Source organism: Neomonachus schauinslandi, chromosome 5 (assembly GCF_002201575.2).
Source record: "Neomonachus schauinslandi chromosome 5, ASM220157v2, whole genome shotgun sequence".
NCBI classification, from domain to species: Eukaryota; Metazoa; Chordata; class Mammalia; order Carnivora; family Phocidae; genus Neomonachus; species Neomonachus schauinslandi.
The window spans coordinates 35,890,566-35,915,518 of NC_058407.1; the positions used below are offsets into that span (position 1 = coordinate 35,890,566).

Here is a 24,953-nt window from a genome sequence, read left to right on the forward strand (position 1 = left end):
AGCGTCTTCACTGAGCACTCACCTCTTCTGGACGCTCCTGTCCGTCATCTAAGCGATGGCATTTATCCTCCCTGGTGACCACGGGGATACAGGCCACACCAGCAATGTGGTCTCTGGGGTCTGGAGACCTCTGCCGCAGAGTCCCTGCTGGAGCCTGGGAGCTGTTAGAAAGACAAGGATTCCATCTGTCCTGGTTACAACGTCACAAGGAGGGGCACGCCAGTGAACTTTTGGCCTCATTGTTGAACCTAACACAGTTTTGGTCAAAAGTATCTAATCAATCATTCTTTTCCATATGCTGTCTTTTCTATCTTGAATATAAGCACATGAGGGAAGAAACTATATCTTTCTTGCTCACTATGTGCCTGGAACATGGTAGTGATTTAAAAAGTATTTGTTCAATGAGTAAGTGTTTTGGATGGATGGATGGATGAATGGATGAATGGGTGGATGGATTGATGGGTAATAGGGGGATACTTTCTCATAGATCTTTGGGTCTCATAAAATTCAATATTATCTGAAATGAATCATCCCAATGTGGTATTGAGGATGCCAATCCCAGAAAGAGGAAGAAAGCCTTGTTAAACCTTCACTTTGACTCCAGTGGGTACAGTTAATGATATAAAAGGAAGGAAGAACATTTAGGAGCTCTTTGTTTATTAAACTCACTAAGACCCCTAATCTGAATATTATTTGCATTATGTAATCTTAAAATTTTTAATTCTAGCAAATTAATATGTAAGCATGTTGCTAGAGTAGGAGAAACTATTTGTATTTTCACTGGGATCTGCCCTGCCAATCATATCTCTAAATACAATTACAATAATTAGTGCTTTTAATCAATTTCCAGACCTCTTTGCTCCATAGACCGTAAAGTGCAGTTAAGGAGTTTCATAAGTGAGACTATTGCAAAGACTGAGTATCTTTCACAGTGGTGGGTGTGTGCATAAGGAAGGAGAGGGAGGTCGGTCTTTTAGTGTGCTTTCATATTCTGTCGGTGGGGCAGCCACATAATTAGAACTATGTCTCTGAAAATCGAAAACATAAACTAGTTCTCTCTCAGATGCCTTAGTGCCACTACCATATTAGCTTTGTTGGCATTTGGAGGGAAAAGAACTTCTAAGGGATTTTATTTTCTGTGAATTTGGGGCTACACATGAACACATTATTTTTCTTTTTTGATGAGGAGTCCCTGTCAATATTTAATAATGTGACCCTGTGCCATAAAAATAGGTTCCCTGGTTGAAGAATAGACATGGCAACATTCCAGGGCAGGCAAAGCCAAAAAATAACTTCTTCTTCTTCCTCCTCCTCTTCCTCCACCTGCCTCTCCCCTTCCTCACCTTCCCTTCCTCCTCTTCTTCTTCTCTTTCTTCTTCTTCTTCTATTATTATTTTTTTACCTCAATAATACTGATCCAAGACAACTGGTTCCATGGAAAAATGTGTGTGGACTTGCACATATATATAAACACTGTCAGAAAACAGCAGAAACATCAAACATCCATTTGAGGACCAAAGAAGAGAACTGTTAGACTAATTAATCATACATCTCTCAAGGTTATTGGTACTTGGCAGATTGGCTATTTTAATTTGCTGGGTCTTCTTACATTTGTCAGAAGTTATGGTGGAGATTCTTTTCCCTGTACAAGGAAGAAGAAAATAAAGAATGAGAAACAAAACCTATATTACCACCTGGAAAAAGAAAAAGGAAACTAGGGGTCTAATGAAACACGGTAAAATAAAGAATCTGGAAAACTGGTAGTTTGCTGGAATTTGGTGGCTGTTTTTCCTAAAATGAAATAATTTAAGGCAGTGTGAGGTGTGCTTTGACCTTTACCACCTTAGAATTCCAATATACTGAAAAATCTGTTCTCCTAATTTTGATCTTCATCTTTGAAATTGCAATCGCCTCCCAGGACTTTGTTTTATACATAAAGTTATTACCCCTTTTGAATCAGGTCTGTTGTAAATGTTCATTATAATCACTGCTGCTTAATTTAGCAGATGGTTGAAACTGAACAATTCTTCTCAGAGGAATTAAATATGGTTATGTCATTTCCCAAGCTGATTTAAAAGAAGTAATCTGAGATCAAGTAATGTTACATTTTCTGTATTAGTTCAGAATGGTTGCCATAGATGTTTTCTTTTCCCCACATCTATAATTTTGAATATCTGTGATGAACTTGGTTGGTCTTCTATTTTTTTAGCTCTTGATGTTTTTCAATAAAGAAGTAAAAATGAATCAGTCATTGTACCTAAATCTCATGTTTTGCTACATGATTAATCAGGAGCCCCAAAAGGGATTTTCCTATTATATTTGCACAGCACTGTTACTCATCTGTTGTCAGCAAATACTAGGTGGATAGAAATTATTTCTTATATCAAACTGTTGATATATGTTAGTTCCAACTCCCATGAATACTTTGCACTGCTCTCAAGATATCAGTGATCAAATACAATTAGCATGAAACAGAGAAGCCTCATCTAAAAAACTTCCCAGGATCTCCTACCTACTCAAAATGCCATCTATGTTTTTGTTCAGTGGATGTTCAATTGGCTAGGGACTGTTTTAGTAGGATCACACATTTTGAAAGACAAGAAACTAAAAAGGAAGAGATTGCTCGTAGTTTCAGATCTGTATCTAAGTAACAAGGTCACTTCTTTCCACCCTGGGGCTCTTCCAAATAAGGTGGTTTTTCTACACCAAGATTTCACTATTCATAAGGTCTTATTCTTAAATGTAATTCAACTTTTTTGAACTTGCAATTTCTATGCTCTCCCAGCCTCCTACTGTTCCTGTTCATCTTTACTGTGGATGCAGTTGGAAGCCAAGGGAGGGTAATATTTGAGCATAGATGGTTGATTTAGTCAAGGGAGCTCATTACTATGCCATTATGTTTTGTATATAGAAACTTTCTTCTGAGGAAGTAAAGGATCTTATTTTCAAATAGGAAGTAAGCTTTGCAATTCCCCTGTGAAACTGGCAAATTATATTAAAACAGACAGAAGTCTTCTAGGGAGTTTTGGGATTGGAAGAGAAAGTAGTTAGGAGACCTGGTTTTGTGTCTGTGTCTGCACTTGCTAGCACTTTAGATCCCTCTGTTTCAGTATCCTCTTTACCACCACAAATTATGGCCATGAAGCTTAATGGGACTGTGTATGTGCAAAATATGTATGTGTGTAAAATGTATATACATGGAAGTTCTCTATGAATGATACAAATGCTGTTTGTGTGTAAGTTGTTTTTAACATTATCATTGGCAGTAGCCTCTCCCCTCTCTAGGGAGAACTTGAGAAAAAGGATTGATAAGATGCCATCTTCGGGCATCCGCGGGACCTGCTTAGACTGTTTTCACTACTGCTGCTTCCCACCTTGGCACCCCCCTGAGGAGATAAAGGAACAGATGTATACTCCTCCCTGTGCCTGGTCAGCTAAACACCTTGTATCCCAACCATGAGGATGGTGACTCCTGTGGAGGTGAAGAATGGCAGCAAGCCTGGCTGAAATACATCTGCAGCTGACTTCTCGAGAAAAACATCCTCTCAGCCTGGCCGAGGGGAAACAGTGTAAGTTTTATAGTCAGACAAACTCCTTTTCTAATCATGGTATATCTCTTTATCTATCAGCCGTTGAATCCTGGACAATGACTCAATCTTTGTACTTCTTGTAATCTTGGCTCCCTCCTGCTAAATTAGAAAGAACTGAACAACTTTTCTGAATGATGAGTTAAGTGAGAAAACATAGGGAAGCTTCTGATGCAGTTTCAATCACTTAGTAGGTCTTCAATAAGTGGTGTGTCCTGTCTCTAGCCCATCCCCAATTCTTCTATTCTTTTGGCAGCATCTATTCATTGCAGACCCCATCTCTCTGAACCAGTACTCCCCACCCCATCCTGCAAACCACCATCTCCCCTAGAAAAAGTATTTTTTTTCTTCCTATAAGCTTCAGTGGCATTCATTGGAAAAGTTATCCTTTTGTCATGATTTCTTGGTATACAGAGTAGCTTTCTAATTCTTTATTAGAATTATTATTGTGTTTTGCAAAACAGAAAATGGGAGAAAGAGCTACAGAGCTCTTTCATGCTTTTCTTTTACCCTGTAGTATTTCGGTTTAACTTTCTGTCTCAAATTTAGTTTCATTTGAAAACAAGGCAAAGCTTTTTGCCTGTAGCCCATTCTTTTATAAGGATTTACAAACTTTTACAGTCAGTTTTGCTGCAAGTTTGTATTTATTTTACTTTTGTTCCCCAGTGGTTAAGCCAAGAATGCAATCAGTTGTGTGATTCAGAGATAAATTCTTCTAGCAAAACTTATAAAAGAGTAACAGCTATTAACATTTCATATGATAAATGAGTCAATTCAAAGAATCAAAATTTAGAACCTATGGGACCTTAAAAATCACTTACTTCAACTTTATTTTTAAAGAGCTCCCATTATAGAAAATTTTCAAAGAGCTGGAATGAGATGTTGGGGCTCCTGAAAATCCAGTTTTGTCTTTATTTTGACCTTATCGCCCATGAAAATTGTAAGAGAAGGGCTTCTGTTATATTTTCTCCTGAGGGTTTTCACTTAATATTGAGGAATTAAACAAAAACTTGGTTCCCAATCTTTTTACTTTGTCTCAATTTTTCATTTGTATTCATGTTTTCTTTTTCACAATTCTCCACTTCAGTTTCCATTGTATCATTTCCTTTCATTACATAGAACCTTCTCAGACATAAATGCTATTACACACTTAATAGACTATGGTGTAGTGTAAAAATAACTTTCATATGAACTAAGAAACGAAAAAATTCATTTGACTCGCTTTATTGTGGCATTCACTTTCTTGGGACATTTGCTTTATTGGGACATTCGCTTTATTGTGGTGGTCTGGAACAAAACCCATAATATCTCCGAGCTATGCCTGTGGCCCATGAGCAAAATTTTTGCTTCCTATTCTTGTCACCTTATGCTCTACTGGCCTAGGAGTTTTAGTTCCAGGGGAGGAATGCTTTTACTAGGGGATACAACAATAACTCCATTGAACTGGAAGTTAAGAATGCTGCCCGTCCACTTTAAACTCCTCATGCCTCAGAATCAACAAGACTGGCTCAGGTGATTGACTCTGACCACCAAGGGGAAATTGGGCTACTACTCCACAATGGAGGTGAGAAAGTATGTCTGGAATAGGGGATATCCTTTAGGGTGTCCCTTAGTATGACCATGCCCTGTGATAAAGGTCAATGGAAAATGGTAACAACCCAATCCAAGCAGGACTACTTCAGGAATGGAGGTTTATGTCACCCCACCAGGTAAAGAACCAAGGCCAGCTGAGGTACTTGATAAAGGCAAAGGGAATACAGAATGGGTAGTGGGAAAAGGTAGCTATAAATACCAGTTATGACCCTGTGACTAGTTAGAGGAACAAAGACTGTAACTGTCATGACTATTTACTCCTTATTTTTGTTATGGCATATGTTTGTGTGTGTCTGTCATATATATGCAGACATACTAAGCAAATAGAGCTTTTTTATATGCTTATATAACATAAGATGCATTGACTTTATATCATGGTATTTCAGTATTGTCAATTTACATCATATTATTTTAAGTTATGGGCTATCGAGGGGAGGAATAAACATCATTCAAGGGTTTTACCTTCTCTTCTAGGAAAGAGGTTACTGCATTTCTAGTTGTTGGTGGAATAGTTGTGTCATGTTCAGTGGAATTATGATCTTGTCATTGTCTGTATTTGGAGATTAAGTATGGTTTAAGGAGATGCATATTGATGCCAAGATAACAAGAGGTGGACTTGTGATGGTTAATTTTGTGTCAGTTTGACTGGGCCACAGGTGCCCAGACATTTGGTGAAATATCATTCTGAGTGTGTCTATGAGGGTGTTCTAGATGAAATTCACATTTAAATTGTTAGACTGAGTAAAACAGAGTATGCTCCCGGTGCAAGGAGTCTTCATCCAATACACTGAAGGACTGAATAAAACAAAAAACTAAGTAAAGGAGAATTTACTCTCTGCCTATCTTCGAGCTGGGGCAACAGTCTTCTCCTACCTTCAGACTCACTTAGACCACAACTTATGTTATTGGCTCTCCTGGTTCTCCAGCAAATCTTGTGACTATTGGGACTTCTCAGCCTTCATAATTTTGTGAGCCATTTCCTTATGATATAGCTTGCTCTCTCTCTCTCTCTCTCTCTCTCTCTCTCTCTCTCTCTATCATCTATCCTACTGGTTTTGTTAATTTTGGTTCTATTCCTCTGGTGCTGACTACCTACTTAATGCAGAGTCACTATTTGTCATTATACAGTTATTTGTGAGATCATTTATGGTCTGATTACATGTCTACTGAGTGTAGGGATAGTAATCATAGCTAGTTACTATTATTACAATTACAAAAGCATCCACGACAACAGCAATAATCATATCCAACCCTTGTTTTACACTTAAAATATCCCAGGCACTGTTTTAAGTCCTTTCACAAGCATTAATTCATGCAATCCATACAACAACACTTTGAGTTAGAAAATATTATGATCCCAATTTACTAAAAAGGAAACTGAGACACAGAGAAGTTAATTAATATACTCAAAGTTATATAGAACATGCTATAGCCAGGACCTAAAACCTAGCATGCTAGATCTAGATCTCCCACTGTACAAACCACATCTTATTATGGTTTGGCATCCCATAATGGAGGGCAGTGGTTTTCTTCATACCATTTTCCCTACACCTAGTGTATTAGAGAAGCAGCTTGAAAACATGGTGTAGGAAAATAAGTAGTATCCTGGAACTAGACTTACTGGATATGAATTCCAGTCCTAAGTCAATGACATAACTCTGTGATTTGGGGCAAGGTACTTAACATCTCTGTGTCTCAGGTTTTTCACTTGTGAAATGAGAATGACAACAGGATTATTGTTAGGATTAAATAAGTCAATGCTTGTAAAGTGTTTAGAGTAGTATCCGGCATTTAGTAAGTACTCAATAAATGCTAGCTTTTATGATGATACTGGTTTTACTCATCACTTTATCCCCATCACCCAGAAAAGGTCAAAGAATAGGCACTCGGTAAACATCTGATAACTTAAAGAATATATTTGTTGTGTTCCACTGTATTTGTTCATCAAATGAACTACTGCCTACCGTCCTCCCTTTCATTCTTTCATCACCTATAATGTCTGAGACACTGTGCTAGATGCTAGAATGAAGAGATCAATGAGACATGGTGTTGTCCTTAAGGCATCCAGAGCTGAGTACATAAACTGAAATAATACACATTATGTACCCTAAAATTATGAATTAGAAACTCCATTCATTAGGTAATGAGTGGAAAAGCCTTTGAACCTAAACATTACAGGAAAACAGAAGGTAGACTGTGTAACTCAGGTGGAGGGGAGGTAGGGTCGGGAGGAGGGTGCCACTGCCAACATCCATGTAGATGATCTTCTGCTATGAACTGTTTGTAGTGGCAAAGGAAAATAGATTGTTCTCGTAACCATTTCCCCAGTTATCAAGATAATTCCACTGGGGAAACTAGTTTGTTACGATGAGCAAACTCAAGTGTGACTTTACCTGTGGAGAGATTAGATGGCTATCTGCTTACTGCATTTTGCAAAAATATCAGGAAGTGTCCTCTGGCCTCCACAAGTCTTCTTATGCAATTGAGAGCGAATAGGTTCTGTGTCTAAAGGCAAGAAAGAGGAGGGCAGGTCAGTAAGGGGGGCATTTGCCTGCAGGTGACAGCATGCCCAGTGAAGGCCACCTTATAGACAGGGCAATTTTTCTCGCATACTGGGAAATTTGGCAGTAAAGCAGGTACTGGCCTTGGTTCAGCTGCTTAAAAGTTTTTATCAGGAACTCAGGATTCTTTCCTTTTTTCTAGGGTGCCGGCTTTTACTTTTATATTCATCAGCCCGAGGTTGCAAGGTGGTTGCTCTCATATCCAGATTTCACTTTTATTTTCAAGACCTGAGGGGCATTAAGATGCCAGCCTTTTATGAAGAAAGCAAAGCCTTTCCAGAATTTCCCTCAGCAGACCTCTGCTTGCATTTCATTGTCACATGGGCACTGCCAGCTGGATTGGAGCCTGGAAAAGCCAGAGACAGGACTATCACAATTGGCTTAGACTAGGGGTCGGCAAACTTGTTCTGTAACTGGCCAGATAGTAAATATTTTAGACTTTGCAGGCCATACAGACTCTGTTGTAATCACTCAATTCTGTCATTCTAGCATGAAAGCCGCCATAGACAATCCATAAATGATCGAGTGTTGCTCTATTCCAATAACACTTTATTTATGGACACTGAAATTTGATATAACTCTCACATTTTATGAAACATTATTCTTCTTTTGATTTTTTTCAACCACTCAGAAATGTACAAACTAATCTTAGCTCCCAGGCCATATAAAAACAGATGGCAGGCCTGATTTGGCCCATGAGCCCATAGTTTGCTAATCCCTGGCTGGGACAAATGATAACCCATCAGCTGGATCTGGGCAAAAAGCTATGACAAAGTTGGTGTTCTAATAGTGGTCTCTAACAAAGAAGTGAATACTGGATAGGCAACTAACAATGCTGCAATTAACAGGTTTTATTTTCTACATGCATAGCACTTCATAAAAAGTATTTGGTATATGATCGGGTTGTAATATTTTAATTCCTTTCTCTTCCTTCCACTTTAATCTAGAATTTTTTTCTTTTCATAAAGAGCTTTTCTCGGCTCCATTGGTATCCAGACCCTGGTTTTTAAGTAATTAATGTTAGAAAAGTCTTTGGGAGGGGTATCTTTCAATCAATATGGGATTGATGACTCTCTGTTGCCACACTGTAAGGGAAAGCTGGAGAACCCTAAAATTATGAATTAGAAACTCCATTCAAGTCCCATAAATGTTTCACAGTTTTCTTTCTGGGCTTCCAGTGGTGACGGAAATGCAAATGGAACCCCAGCATTGAAAAAGGATATTCTGCATTCTGCTTTGGCTCAATATCATGATACATTCTCTATTTGGTGGGGGGAGGGGGGATTTGTAGCAAGCAAAAAACAGGCTCCCTCTTTATACATTGAATTACAAAGGCAATTTCCTTTATAGCCTACTTACAGGAATCCCTCTTAGCATGTTGCCAACAGTATCACAACTTGTTTATTCAAAGGTTACGTGTGAATGAGAGCTTTTTGATATTAATCAAGTAATTTGCTAGCGTTGCTGGGAAAAGGAAAATGTTAGCTTTATCCTGAAAAATGAAACAGCCCATTAATCAAGTTCACTCTGTTGAAGACAATTATGGGGATAGAGAGGGTAAATAGACCCTTCAGATGAGAAATTCCTAAACTGATGAAACTTTTAATAGGGTTTGGCATAGATGTCTGCACAGAAAGTGATTTAACTTTAATCACCTTACAAATTATATATATCAGGTATTTGTGGATTCAGAGTTTACTGTTTATTATTAATTGAAAATGAATCTTACTGAATGTTCCAAATTCAAAAACAAAACTCTGGCATATGGACTATTTTGTTGGTGTTCATTTATTATCTCCAGTTAAAGTTAAAAGGTGAAATAGAATATGCATGTTCTTAAACAACTGTCTCATTTTTTGGTTCCCTCAGCAGCATACTCTTTGTAGATTTGAGACTGGGTCTCCATCAATCAAAATTAAATTCTGCAGTAGGAGGCATTTAAAATTATTTGTATAAATGTAGCTGAATGGGATAAGGTTGTAAGATAAGGGATATGAAAAATAACCCTGTTCTGAGGCAATATGGTGCATAATAAGGGGGGGAGTCTCTTTTCTTTGTTCTAGCATGATGAATTGCAAAAATCCATTAGTCAAACACCAAGAGAGAGTTAGTTTTATAAGCCAGGCATTATCTGAATTAGTTAATAACATTAAGGCTATGTAGAGAAAAGAGAAAAATATTCTCTTTATCCAATATTTTACAATATTGCCTCTTATTTCCCTAATTCAATTGCAAACTTTATTGTTATTAAAATTTTAAATTTTAAAATCATATGATGTTAGTCATCAGGAAAATGCAAATAAATACCACAATGAGATGTCCCCTTACATCCACTAGGATGGCTATAATCAAAAAAGCAGAAAATCAAGTGTTGGTGAAGATGTAGAGAAACTGGAATTTGTATACATTGCTGGTGGGTATCTAAAAAGCCGTGAGAGAACAGCAGAAGCAGGGGACTCAGAGCCTTAGGATATGAGAGGCAGGTCTTCACAAAAGCCAGGGAGCAGCACCAGACACCCCAAGGAAGATGGGATGGCCAAACATCAGGCTGAGCTCGGCTGACACCTGGATTGCAAGAATAAGCTTCAAGAGGTTCATCACTTTAAAAAGAAGCAATGGATACCAAATCCCGACCACTGACAAATAAAGGTAACAAGGTGGCTGGGAAAAAAAAAAAAAAAAGCTAAATTATTTTTGTGACCCCATGTATTCTTTTTTTTTAAAGACTTTTTTATTTATTTATTTGAAAGAGAGAGAATGAGAGAGAGAGAGAGAGCACATGAGAGGGGGGAGGGTCAGAGGGAGAAGCAGACTCCCTGCTGAGCAGGGAGCCCGATGCGGGGCTCGATCCCGGGACTCCAGGATCATGACCTGAGCCGAAGGCAGTTGCTTAACCAACTGAGCCACCCAGGCGCCCCTGTGACCCCATGTATTCTTATAATTGAATGATTCCCCAATCCTCTCATAGGATGTCGTTGGAATCGGTCTCCAGTTTTGATTGAAAGTCTTTCAGATGGAAACACTCCTCAATCCTATCCGATCCTCAGAGACTAAGAGAATAAGAAAGGGGAGCAAACACCCCTAGTGTACTGATTGTGTCCATATCCATTAATGCCTACCCAGGGTTTAGACTAAAGTCATAAGATTAGGAGAAAGATCTGTCTTCCTTCTGAATGTGATCTTGGGGGAGTTATATGGCTATTCTGAGCTTTTCTTCCTCATCTGGAGTTTGGATTTAAGGATAATTATGTTTCTACTGCCTATTTGCCAAATTGTTTTCAAAGCTAAATATAAAAAATACGAGGTCTTTTGAAAACTCTGAAATGTTCTGCATACAGAAAATATAATTACAATAGGAACAAAATGTTCAGACTGAAAGGGTGAAATGAAACTCTGTTCATTCAGATTTATACCTATGGGAAAGTTCCAACTGCCCTGACATTTCAAGGAGCAAGTTGAATGGAGTTGCCATGTATGAGATACAATATCACCTGGGGAGCAAAAGCCAAAAAAGGTGATACAATTGGAGTGGTCCAGTGGCCCCTTCATTTTCATCAGTGCTCAGAATTGGTGTGTTGTTTTCTGTAGTAGAAAATCTATATTGTTTGATCATTTGACTAATGTCACCAAGAAGAAATACATTTAAAAATAAGATATTTAAAGATCAAGTTTGGTAATTCGTCTTATCCTGAAAATGGAGAGCAACAAATCTACATTTGTCATATCTTCTCTTTATCTGAGTGGCATTTCTTTTCCAGAATAGGGACAGGAAAGTGCCTTATATAAAAGAGTGATTCGATGAAGCACGGCAGCTGCTTGATTGTGACAGGCATAGGAGAGTGTGAAAAGAGATTTGCTAAGGTGTTTATAACAGGATCTTAAGAAATGTCTGTCCTCATCTCCTTTTGACTCCTGCTTGTCTGGATTTAAATCACTCACCCCAGGACAAAAGCTTTGATCTCACTTTATTTCCTCTGTTAATCAAAACACCTCAAATTATGTCTCATTCTTCATAATGACTTCCTCTCTAGAGGATCAAATGTTTGGGCTTATGTTTAGTTGCAGACTTCCCAGCCACACAATGTGTGTGTGTGTGGGTGGGTGTGTGTGTGTGCGTGCGCGCGCGCACGCACATGTGTATAACAGAAAGAAGGTGGACAAGGTTGAAAGGGAATCAAATAGATTAGCCAATGTTCATAAAGATTTGTAGCAAATATATTTACTGTTATTATATCGCAATAGGAAAATGACATGCTATCCATACTTTACAGTTACTCTCTGGTCTATAAAGGGCTTTCATGTAGCTAGTATGTTCCAAAAACCTTTAATTTCACATAGATTAGATTAGGGTAAAAAAAAGAAAAAAAAAAACTTGCCAATTTCTTCATGATCACCATCCAATATGTTTATGTCTGTAATCTTACACATTGCACCTGCTGTAATAGGCAAATGAACTTTGGGTCACTGATGCACCATAGCCAGGTCAGAAGAAATAACCAAGCACTGTCATCAGATGACAGGAATGGATCTTTGAAAATGGTTTAATCTACACTAATACTTCTGTGTACCACTTTTACTTAGACCAGCTGTGTTTATGAAGAATTCATGTCTTATATAAGGAACCCAAACTGAATTTAGTGACATAGGAGTTTCAGGCAGTAATATCTTCCATGTATGCAATCCATAAAGAATTCATGATCAAATCTTTCCTGGCAAGATCTGTGTCCACATTCTACTCCAAAAAAGAGGTGTTTTCACAAATTCTGGATGGTTGGTATTGGGCCATGAAAGATGTAACCTGCAGCTTGTACTTGAACATGTTACCTGTTACACTGGATCCACTGTGGATGTGTAAGTTTAGCTATGTCCTCTGACTGCCCCAAACTATAGCTCTTTCCCTTGTCAAGTGCAGAGGTCAAATCCAGAGTTCTCTCTTCCTCTCTGCTGTCACTACTGGCATTTCTATGAGTATCACTTTGTGGCCACCTGAGAAATAGCAGCAGGCCAACTCATCTTCTGCATCATTCACAGAGCCAAATTTTGGAACAAATACAAGTCCAAACAATTACCCAAATTTCCTTGACTTACTTTGTAGAATGAGATAGCCTTTGCTGGTATATTCACATTTTATAAATAGCATTGACAGGGCAATTGGGAGAGTTATACCTAATGGGATATAATAAAATATGATATTGATGTACTCTTCCATATCATTTAATATAAAAGTATTCAATTAAATGTTAATAGAATGTAGTAACATCTAAATATTTGGTGGCATAGGACAGATTTCTAAAAATATACTTTGAAACACCGTAATTCCAGGAAAATTTCCCAAATTGTCATTATCATAAAGTATAGGCAAGGCACATTTACAGAAAAGTAGCCTATTGCAAAGGAAACATAAAGTAGACAAACATTAAGCATAACAACATGTTTAAAATTATGCAAAGAGAATTAAAAAACAAAAATGTATTGAGATTATTAATTGGCTCTATGTAATTTAATAAGTTGATGTCTGCAGAGTTAAAAAGCTAATTATTATTGGTAGAGTCAATATGGCCATTACTCGCTAAAGGAGATGAGAACAAAAGGGCCTACAGGAAAATCAAAGGTAATCACTCATTTCTGCTCACACGCTTACTCATCTCTCTCCTTCCTCGCCAATCCCGATTTTCTGGTAATAAATGATCTTTTACAATATACAAGGGAAGTATCCAGACACGAAAGGCATTTTAATACTTTTATGAGATTTTTGGTATTTTTGAAAACAAATTAAGTTGCTTGATTTCTCAGTACACAGTTTTGACAACTGCATTATAGTCTCTAGCTGCTCCATGATATTACCAAAAGAAAGTTCTCAGAGGAGTTATTTCACTTTGAGTCTTCTAAGGTGGAAAAGGAAGAGACATGATAGAAATTATTTGAAAAAGAATTTCTAGAAGTCTTGAGCTATTATTTGAAACATAGAACTCTATTCTCTCCATCCGACTGGAGAATGGCTGACAGCTTTGTCTTGAATGAGTGCAGTTCCTGTCAAATCCAAAGGAAGCAGGAGAAAAATTCAATATATTTCAGATCAGAATAGATAACCAGTTCTGGCCTAGACTTCGACTGGCTGAACATTTTTTCAGCCTCTCCTGTGGTTGTATTGTAAACCACTCTCTTATTTGTAACACTATTTTCCCCCTGCAATACAGTGAGACATTATTGGGCAACCAAAAAGGACAATCTCAAACTGTTCTAATCAGATCTTCCACCTCTATGGCAAAAATTTAATTATTTCCAGTGGCAATTAATAGTCAATTCCCCATGTGTCTATCCTTTCTTTTTCTACCTTGACTTTCTCCTTTTAGGATCTCTAGCAACTTTTCCCAAACACCATTTCAGATACTATATTAACTTCTTAGATCACTCTAGGTATTTATTAATGACCCCATCAAGTTGTCTCACATATTTGCAACTTTTTATTCAATCCAACAATTTTCTTGCCAAACAAAAGCTCCTCTGTCCACTCTTTGGAAGTAGATGAATAACAGAATAACATCAGAAAGCAGTTGTAAAAAGTTGAGGAAACGTTTTGAAAAACTTAGAAGAAAAATGTTACAGAAATTTGAAGTTAATGGAACTTCAAATCCCAGCAGTGCTTCACGGGGAGAAACCCATCTCAAAGTTCTACAAATAACAGCAGAAGGCCAGTATGTGGTGAAGTGGCAGATGGAATGAAAGCCAACTCAAAGGCCTCTGTGATTACATCCTGCAGGAAGACCACCCAAAATGACACAGCAAGAAAGGTTCAAGTCCTCATACACATGCATCTTTCTCTACAGCAAAACTCAGTGTAACAGAGTGAGTACAATTGCACGGCCATTTCAGCTTGTTCTTTCCTTCCAGTATGTGGCAGGTCCAATGCTTAACCCAAGTTTTCTTACAATACCCACTAGTTTTAAATAGTAGGAAGCAAATTCTGTAATATTGACAATATTTAAATGAAGTAGAAATTTATATTCCAAAGGTACTTACAAATGAATTAGAAGTATTTTCATTCTTAAATTATCCCTTGCAACCTAGTTTCCTCCCTTGTAATAGCAAAAATAACCAAGGCTTAAATGCATTTCCTTTCTTTGTACTAGAAATATACATACACATGAGAAAATGCAGCCCTAAGGTGAAAATATCAAATGAAAAGAGTTACTGAAGCCCCAATCTCAACTTTTTAGAGAAAGTGATTTAAAAAAATATATATATCGGGTTGATCATGAGCAAATAATAGATGGAATTCTTTCATTTATAGTGTATTTTATGTCCTACTCAGCAACAGTGTGCCAGGCAGAAGAAACCGTGCTGAAAAGGAAAGACACAGCCCTTGCCCTTACCAGTTTCAGAGTAGAGTGCTTTCAATCCAGGTTAAAACTATGGTTGCTGAAGTAGAGGGGAGTGGAAAGTTGGGGTGGCTGGGTGATGGACATTGGGGAGGGTATGTGCTATGGTGAGCACTGTGGGACATATGAATTTTGGGGGGACATAAACATTCAGAGCACAGCAACTTTCTTCAATCTTCTTGGTCATCTGCAGTGTGAGAGGTAGAGAATATGATTTGTGGAAGATGGAAGAGCTAGACAAATGCCAAGGCGGATGAGAAACCTCATCTCTGCACTTGGGTTCAGAGCCTGAGTGCTCACATGACACAGGATATAGGAGCATGGGACACCATGGGGACAGGCTTGCTGCTTGCTAGCTTTATAACCTGGGCAAGTTATTTCATACCTCTGAACCCTGGTTTTCTTAACTATCAAGCTGGAATATAACTTTGCACATCCATATGATGTTTAAAAGTAAAATCCTTATAGCTAAAAAAAGATTTTATTTGAAAGAGAGAGAGAGCGCGCATGCACCAACAGCGGGAGGGACAGAGGAAAAGGGACAAGTAGACTCCCTGCTCAGCAGGAAGCCTGACATGGGGTGGAGCCCAGGGATCATGACCTGAGCTGAGGCCAGGCACTTAACCAACTGAGCCACCCAGGCACCCCAAATTTTATCCTTAATAAAGGAATTAGACAATATGTAATTATGTTATTATGTAATGACAATTTTAACAGGCTGATCAAATTTTCTGCCAGTTTGCACCTTGTCTAGGATGCAAGGTTTTCTTATAACTGATACCTGAACGTGCCATACCCATGTCTCTCAACAGAATAGGGTTGTACTTTCTTCTAGGATCAGGACGAGAGAATCAGGGTCTTCTAAATACAAACATTTTTTTAAAAGATTTTATTTACTGAGATAGAGAGAGAGAGCACAGGTGTGGGTGAGGAGGGGGAGAGGGAGAAGCAGGCTCCCCATTGAGCAGGGAGCCTGACGGGGGGCTCAATCCCAGGACCCAGAGATCATGACCTGAGCTGAAGGCAGTTGCATAACCGACTGAGCCACCTGGGCGCCCCTAAATATGACCATTTTAACCAAATGACCAAATGTGCTTGGGCTATTTCCTAACACTTTTCTACAGTTCATCAATAAAACAAAGCAAAAATTATGTCATCATTTTTGGAAAGTGGCAAATCTGATGTTATAGGCAGCCCTTAATATTATTATAACTATTACAAATTAATTATTATTGGTTATACATTAGCCTTGATGTGTCTCTGTTTGCTTCTCAATCCCTATCTTTTAAATACTTTTTCCAATTTCTGTTAAAATCCACAAGAGCGTTAAGTGTTGCTGCTGTAGAAGATTTTAAAAAAGGCTTACACGACATATTTGTTATCAATGCTTTATTGTTGAAAACAAAATTGAAATTCTCTGGCACATAAAACAATTATTTCTACAAAAGGAAAGCCTACAAATCTTGATAATTTATACAAATAACAGTTTCTCAAAAAATAAAACTTTAATTTAGTAAACTTGTCTTGTGCTCTATATTTTTAGCACTGTCTGCAATAATCCACCATAAATCCCTGAGCGGAGACATTTTTTGACCGTGTTCTTTAGCAACACCCCACCCACCTCCCCCCAAGTTGGTCAGTTACTAAGCCCAGCCCTGTAGTGAAAGGTGTCAGGGACATTTAGCTATTAAAGATCCATGCATTTTATGACACAGGCCCAATTATTAATGCTACTTGGGAACTGGGTCAACATGAAGTGCCTCTACTGTGTGCAATCAGTGAACCTATTAAGAACCAAGTGTCTGAAAGGAAGAACATTAACAACAAAAAGACATAAAATGTTAAGACTAGGAAGTCATCATAGGTCAATAACTATTTAAATAAATAAAAATGTTAGACACTGAATTTATCTCTATATCCTTATATTAAATTCCTTATTTATTTTTTTTTTTAGCAATTGCCAATGCACTAGAAGATGAAAAATACACTTCAACCCACATTTTTGGTTTGACCATGGGTTTGCTGTTGTTAAATGTTAAATATCATTCTGAAAACACAGTGATTTAATTATAATTTAACTTTTGGCCCCTTCAATGAAATGTTTACAAAATAATATACACATTAGGAGGGGAGGGCCTTCTTATTAATGCCATCAACAAACCTCTCTCACTACATCTGCCCTTCTCACAAAAACACTAATGCCGTAGGAACACTACTTTAAATCCTTTATCCCACTTTATTCAGATATGTAGCAAAACATATAAGATATGGAGAAAACATAATATGATGCATTTGTATGTCCAGCTTCCTTTTAGTGGGGATGCTGACCGATATTTACATGAAGTGTTAAAAGAAAGGAGGGAAAGCTAATTTTCAGTTGCAAAGAACTGACTTAATGAATCAAGTTTTGTTTTGTTATTTTCCTATGGTAGAATAATAAATAAATAAATATGTAGGGTACTCTATAGCTACTTTCTCTATGAAGAAGTTGATAGTGAACTTTTTTTTTTGCAAAGTTAATTTTTAGTAGCAAAGTTTGCAAGTCTAAAGAATGTTCAATAAATGTTTTCCTCTACTTCATTTTTACTTATGTAATGATCACTGAAGTGGTTACTAACAGGTAAAGAAATAAAATACCATTATGCTAGTGAAAATTAGTTTTCAACTGTGAAAAGCACTTAGCAGAAGACCTAGAAACACAGACTGATGATGCTATACTCTACTATCGCTTAAAATAAGTCATTTCTGATGTCTTTTAGGAAGAGCAAAACACAGTAAAAATAATTCCTTAAAAACATCAGCATTGCTGTTTAGGAACCTATCAGAAAGTGATTAGTATTTTATACCAACCCTTCCCAAAATATAAAATCATTGGCAACCGTTATTATACACTCCTTTGCGCAGACTTTGTTTTTTAATCAGTAACATCTGGGAAGCTCATAGTATCTTCCCTTTTGTCTAATAGCTGCTGGTTAGTTATCGGAACTAGAACACTTTTAAGCTCTTTAGATGTAATCCTTATATAAGCATGCGCATTAACCAGAAAGAGCCATTTCAAAAGCCTAGGCAATTTGGGGGAATATGTTAGTGACATTAAAATAAAAAATGCCTGCCGACACGTATATGGTCTCCCCAACCCCCCCACGACACCAGTGTGAAACGTGGTTAGCTCAGCTCAGAACATGAAAAGCAAATGCTGTCCAAAAGAAATGAAGACTGTGATATCCAAATCATAAAATGTTATGTGCACTAGTCAGGAAACAACTATAGATTCTGACAGATCCTTACGTACTTAAAAAAAAAATTTTTCCCCCCCTAAGTTTCAGAAACTGATAAGCAGGCTGTCCCAAAGAGGGAAGACAGCAGCGTCAGGACAACCAGCCAGCTCACTGGGATTCACACCACACTTTAATCACTCCCTATTAACACTTGATCTTAATAGTCTACCAGGGCTGAATAGACACTCTGACTTCCTCTCACAGTGTTTAAGGAACAATATAATTTCTAAATTAGATTTCAAAAATGAGCAAAATTTGTAACTTAGATTCCCTCCCTGTCCCCCCACCCCCACCCCCCAATGCCATAAGATCCTGTTTTAAGTGCTCCGGTTTATAGTTCTATGGGTAACAATTACATCCTTCAGGAGGTTTCCAATGTTCCCCTTTTTGGTGTTAACGGCTGTGCCAATGGCAAAGTGAATACTCCCAGAAGTGGCAGTGACCTCAGTGACCTCTGCCCCCCATCTTGAAGTCCATACTAGCTCTTGTCATAGCCCTGCTGGGAAGTTCTGTTCCTTAATGAAGCCAGCTTTCAAATATGGAGGAGGGCGAGGTACTGCCCTCCAGTGTCAGGTCTTGGAAGTCTTTAAGCCTTGCTTTTCCATGATGTTCCACAGTTTGCGGAGATTGGACTGCGTGATGACGTCATCCGGCTTGAGCTGCAGCGCCCGCAGGTAGTTGACCTCAGCCTTTTGGAGCCGGCCATTGAGATGGAGAATAGCCCCCAGGTTCATCAGAGCTGCCGGATACTGGAACCAGAGAGAAGGAGGACAATGATTAAGAGGCTTGTTTCAAGCTTTCCTTCATGGAAGACAAAAATCTTCATCCACTTCTGCAAATGATTCCCTTATGTCTGGAGGCATTTTATGGAAGCAATTTAGCAATTTATACAAACAGACCAAGATAACTAGGAAGAAAAAAAAAAGTTTTCAAACAGCTGGTGTACTTTGTGCGTTAAATAGGGCAGGCAGCTAGAAAAATAATTCTTCTTTAATGAGAAAGCATAGGTTACATACGAAAACCTAGTAACCTAGTCAGACTGTACTTTCCTAAGAAAAAAGTTAAAAGTCCTACATTTTCAGATAGAACTGAACTTTCTTTTTTCAACTCAATGCCAAGAAATATTAAGTTGGAAAAGTTGACAAATCTACGTCCACCCACTCTTTGTTTCTTCTCCTTAGCAATATTCCAGGCTATTTAGGCAAACATAAGTAAATAAGTTAAAAAATTGTAAAATTTTACTGTTTTCAGGGTAAAAACCCTGAAAAAAAATTCAAATGTAACCACTAACACCCTTTCCAAATCGAATCCAAGTAGTTTAATGAGACAAAGCTCTCATTTTCAAGTCAATTTTTTAAACTTCTAATGGTGAATGTTTATTATAAATACAGCAAAGTAAAAACATACCAAAACAGATACAATGTAGTGCAGAAAAATGTAACCTCTGTAAGAAACGTTTTATATTATTTGTTTAAAAGTAGTTGTGATTCTCGAACACAAAATTTTTTGTAATGGGTGATATTTGCAATACAAAGTTATCGTCTGAAAGGCCAAGTTAAAAAAAAAAATGAGTTATGTACCATTAATTTAATACAAGGGTCTCCATCCCTAAATTCTCAGACATTAGTTAACAACAACAGAAGTCTTTCCCAAAGGAAAAAATACTTTGCTTGCTATCTACAAATAAAGGCTGTTCTGCTCTGGTCTTGTCGCTGGAACTTTCTGGCTAACACAGAGCAGCTAATGTTTTGGCAGTTACACAAATGCATATTTCAAATATCAGATAAAACTAAAAATGTTTATGCTAAGATTGTGTTTTCATTTTACAGATGGTGTCAACTATTAATTGTCCTGGCAACTCTGTGATGCAGTGTAAAGTAATTCACAATTATTTTTACAATTTAGTATTTTCACAAAATGCGTGCATTTTTCAGCTGAATTCATGTGACTCCACTCTTTACTGTAAAAACAATTATTTCTGAACCAAAAACAATGCTGGGGGCAGGGTTGAATAGCTCAGAATAAACCAACTGGAAAGAGATGATCAGATTTAGATTTTAAGAGGTCTAGATTTGAATTCTTGCTCAACCACCGACTGTGACACTGGTGAGGTCCCCTATCATACTTTTCCTCCTTTTATTCTGCTTGAGGTATAGCACACGCATGTTTATGATTTTTATGCTGTTATACATACTTTATAATATTTATTTCAATGGCTACATAATATGTCTCTGGGTGTATAGCAAAATTCTCTTAAGTCCTCAACTACAGGGCATTATTTTCAAACTTTTCTACATCCTTTTTTTCTTTTCCAGAAATAATGTTGCAAATGTAAGCTATTCCTGACCTTCAAAAACCTTTTGGTCAGGATGACTCCATGCTTATCAAGGAAAATACAGATGGTCAATTTCTAATTTTAAGCCCCAATCCAAATAAACATAGCTCTAAATTACATGTACCACGAAGCTCCACCCTGGGAACCTAAAATGACACCTCCTCTATCTTCCCAAAAGAACTTTGTTATCATTCTGCCCATTATTATCTTGAGTTTCTTGAAGCCTAGACACATTTCTGAATTACATTCCCTCACAGAGCTTAGCACAACTATCAATAAACAGCTACTAAATTGATGGCAAAGTGTGTTCACAGCCCAAATTACTAGAGATGCTAAGTAGATAAAATGTTCAGACTTCCGCTCTCCTGAGTGGGAAGAGTGGATATGGGGAGGGAGGACCATGGTTGGAGAGGGACGGGGGCTGAGAGAAACCAAATGGCTCTGTGGGATAGTCATTATTTCTTGAATCACTTTATTATCAAAGTATCTGTGCCTCACTATAATTACCATTCAAGGGGATTATCAAAAACACTCTAGGGGCGCCTGGGTGGCTCAGTTGGTTAAGCGACTGCCTTCGGCTCAGGTCATGATCCTGGAGTCCCGGGATCGAGTCCCGCATCGGGCTCCCTGCTCGGTGGGGAGTCTGCTTCTCCCTCTGACCCTCCTCCTTCTCATGCTCTCTGTCTCTCAAATAAATAAATAAAAAATCTTTTAAAAAAAAAAGAAAAGCCACTCTAAAGTCACAGAGTCACAATGCCTACATGCCAGTGCCAGTTCTGCCCAGAGCTGTGTGCACTTGGGCAAGTTGAGTGAACACTCGAGACTTCACTTTCTTCCAGAAATGGGATGATAACAGTCCTTGCTTCGTAGAATTGCTGCTGGGATTATAGGAGACTACAGCATTATTGCCTTCTCCCTCTTCTTTTCTGCCTCTTTATCATCTCAGAAACACAAAGCAGAATCTCCTGTCAGTGTGGCTGAGTGACCACGGAGAGCCAGCGCTGTGGACCTGTGACCTGGTTCTACCACCCTTCCTCACTGTGTGGCATTTCTCAGGCTAACGCTGGAAGGGAGAGATGTGAAAACATGTGGTGAAGAAGGCCCAGCCACAGAAATAGGCTTTACTATTGTTTCTGACTCGCAGCCGGGTTCTTTTGTCCCTGGAATACTTTGGAGACCCCCCCCCCGCCATCAAATGATGAAAAGGGAAAACTGAATATTATTCTAAAAGAGAAACACAATTAGGAAGTTAAATTTGTCATCAAAATGAGTTCTGAATGTTAATTATAATAGCATTTTTGGAATAAGTTTAGTTTTGCATTATCCACCCTAGCATGTTACTTATTAAACACAAATAATGAAAAATTGACATTATGAAGTTAAAATGGGATAACAGATCCCATAAAAGTTTACATATACTCATTGTGTTCCTTAAAAGAGTAAAAAGCCAAGTAAACTAAAAGTGTATATATTTAAGAACATAATATTTTTAAGCAGCTAGCGATTTCTATGTTTAGATGTAACATTTTGGTTTGAATGTGTCTATCTTACTACAGTAAAAACAAAGTTTTTTTATTTTCAAAACCTACAAACATACATCATTATGCAATACTTTCTAAAACATCACTATAGGGGCGCCTGAGTGGCTCAGTCGGTTAAGCGTCTGCCTTCAGCTCAGGTCGTGATCTCAAGGTCCTGGGATCGAGCCCCCCATGGGACTCCCTGCTCGGCAGGGAGCCTGCTTCTCCCTCTGCCTGCCGCTCCCCCTGCTTGTGCTCTCTTTCTCTCAATCTGACAAATAAATAAATAAATAAATAAAATTAAAAAAAAATCCCTATAGCTTCTCGTTTGAGTGAGTGGAAACTGAGTGAATTTGCATGTATGCTCAAACATGACCTAAGTAACAGGTACCAACCACTGCCTTAGGTAACGGCTTGAAAGTGTCAACAGTTACTTTGACATAAACAGTTTCACGTGTTTGTTAGAAATTTATGAATAAAACTAGACATAGACTACTTTGTGTTATTTGGTTGTTTTCTCTCTTCAAAGACAAGCCTTTCCAGCAGTGACCAGAGGTACCTTACTGGATGCCCAAGGGACTGAATGCCTGCAGCCTTGCCTCTAGTTCAGGAGTGGCCTCCACATCCCCTGGGAGCTGGGTAGAAATGCAGAATTTCAGGTGCCAACTAGCGAATCAGAATCTGAATTTTAACAAGATCCCCAGGTGTTTTGTACGCTCGTTACACTCTGAGAAGCAGTGTTCTAGAGGTTATGTCCTGATCTGAGATCTTATTATTCTCCAACTTTTGAGTTTCCTATGGCAGGATGAAGTCCCTTATAGAACAAAGATTATCAGATCAAATGTCTCTCCTCCCATAAAGTGAATTCTTTTGGCCATGCAATTATTTAAAGTAGTAAATGTTCAAACGAAACTTTATTAACAGAAGCTGTAAAATGACTATATATCATTAGACAGGAGGGGGCATAAAAAGCCTTTTCATAACCAAATAGGAGCATGTAAAAGTTTGTAAACAGAATTAAAGACTACCTAGCGACATAACTGAAATGCAAGAAGTCCAGGTGACTGGCTGTGTGATGACACACTGGGGTCATTGCTCTCTGCCTACTGTGACTCATGGGCTGAGGAACAGAAACCCAACCACAACTGCTGCTGTCTTCCCTCATACACATCTTCTTTTATTAAAGACAGCTGATGAAATGTTCAGCATGTTAACAAAGACAGTCAGCAGCTCACAACCCAGAAAAATGGAGCTTGTGGCTCCATACAACAAATGTACCACCTCCCACTTCACAGACTAGAAAGGAGAACCAGACCTTTCTCGTTTCCTTGAGGAGGACAGATGCTTGACATCAAAGGGGCTGACTGGTAGCCATACTGAGGCAACAGATGACGTCTTTTTCAAGTCTCTGGGGAATTATGATTTTATAGTTACTTGACTGTGGTCTTTGGCTTATTTCTCCAACATTGGAGGAAATAAGCAAAATTCAAATAGGTGTATATTGGGGTGGGGCAGGGCAAAGGCAAAATTATGCAGGTCTGATTCCAGTCCAACACCTTTGAGGCTCCCAGGGAACTCAGGTGAGCTCACAGGCTATCCCGAGCACACAGAATTAGAAGACAATGTTATTTTCCTGACCTTTGCCTATTATGTAGTCTGGGAGAGATATCTACGGAGAAGGAATAGTAAAACCATATGGGGATTGAGGATTGGGCACTCATGTTTCCACTGAGAACAGGACTAAAACATAGAACTTTAAAGAGAGGACTTGAGTAGAGCCTAGAAAAAGGAAAAGGAAAAGGGATTGGTTGAGATGGTCCGATTAGGCAGGAGTTGGAAATCCACACAACAATCGGGTCTTCTTACCCCATTAGTCCCTGTGAACCACTTCCCTTTGGTGAAGGTAAATCAATAGCCAACAGCCAACAGAAGCTTTGAAAAAATACACAAACAATGAATCATGGAACACGACATCAAAAACTAATGATGTACTATATGGTGACTAACATAACATAATAAAAAAAATGAAGATAGAAGTATTTGACCAATATTTCTAATTTTATAAATCTGTTTATTTCCATTCAAAGTGTTGCTGAATTCATCCATTTAGTCACATATTCACTGTTGTATGAACTAAATAACTTTTGAGGAAGAATTTCTGAGGTTAGCCTTATCCAGCTATTAATTAATACACTAAATTTGGGGGATGTTTTCAAGATAACCACTTTTAACTTCTGAATATAATTTGCAAACTTAAATGACTTTACCGAGGCTAAAATTTTTAACGGATTCTCATTCTTTTTCAAATAGTTACTGAATAACTTAACGAAGGCTACATACTACTATTCAACTGTATTCATTCAGTTGAAATTGCTTACCCAATTGAATTTACTGGAGCAGTAACGGTACCATGATGCTTAAAAAATAATGGTATAAACTTCAAAAAAACATATTCATGAAAGAGAGTATTTATGCATCATTTTAAAGGATCTCTTTCTACTTATTGTGCCTTGTACATGGCAGGTATTTAGTAAATAATTACTGAATTAAAGATTATCTCAGGCTTATGGGAAAAAAAAGGGTACCATGAACTCAAAGTTTTATATCTTATTCCCCCTCTGCTCCAACATCGTTCCTCCTCCTCTGTCTCACTGGCATGCTTAACGGTCAATGCCAAGCTAGAAACCTGAATAAATTATC

The 24,953-nt window shown here is 38.0% G+C and overlaps 1 protein-coding gene across 1 annotated transcript in view; it reads right to left on the minus strand.

Annotated features, from left to right (window-relative positions):
- Positions 1–18,695: 18,695 nt before the first annotated feature.
- TMTC2 (transmembrane O-mannosyltransferase targeting cadherins 2) overlaps positions 18,696–24,953 on the minus strand; it is a 392,011-nt gene continuing 385,753 nt past the window's right edge. Inside the window, exon 12 of the mRNA XM_021689854.1 lies at positions 18,696–19,147. Within this exon, the coding sequence (XP_021545529.1) occupies positions 18,968–19,147 (180 nt within the window). The 3' untranslated portion in view covers positions 18,696–18,967. The remainder of the gene's footprint in view (positions 19,148–24,953) is intronic.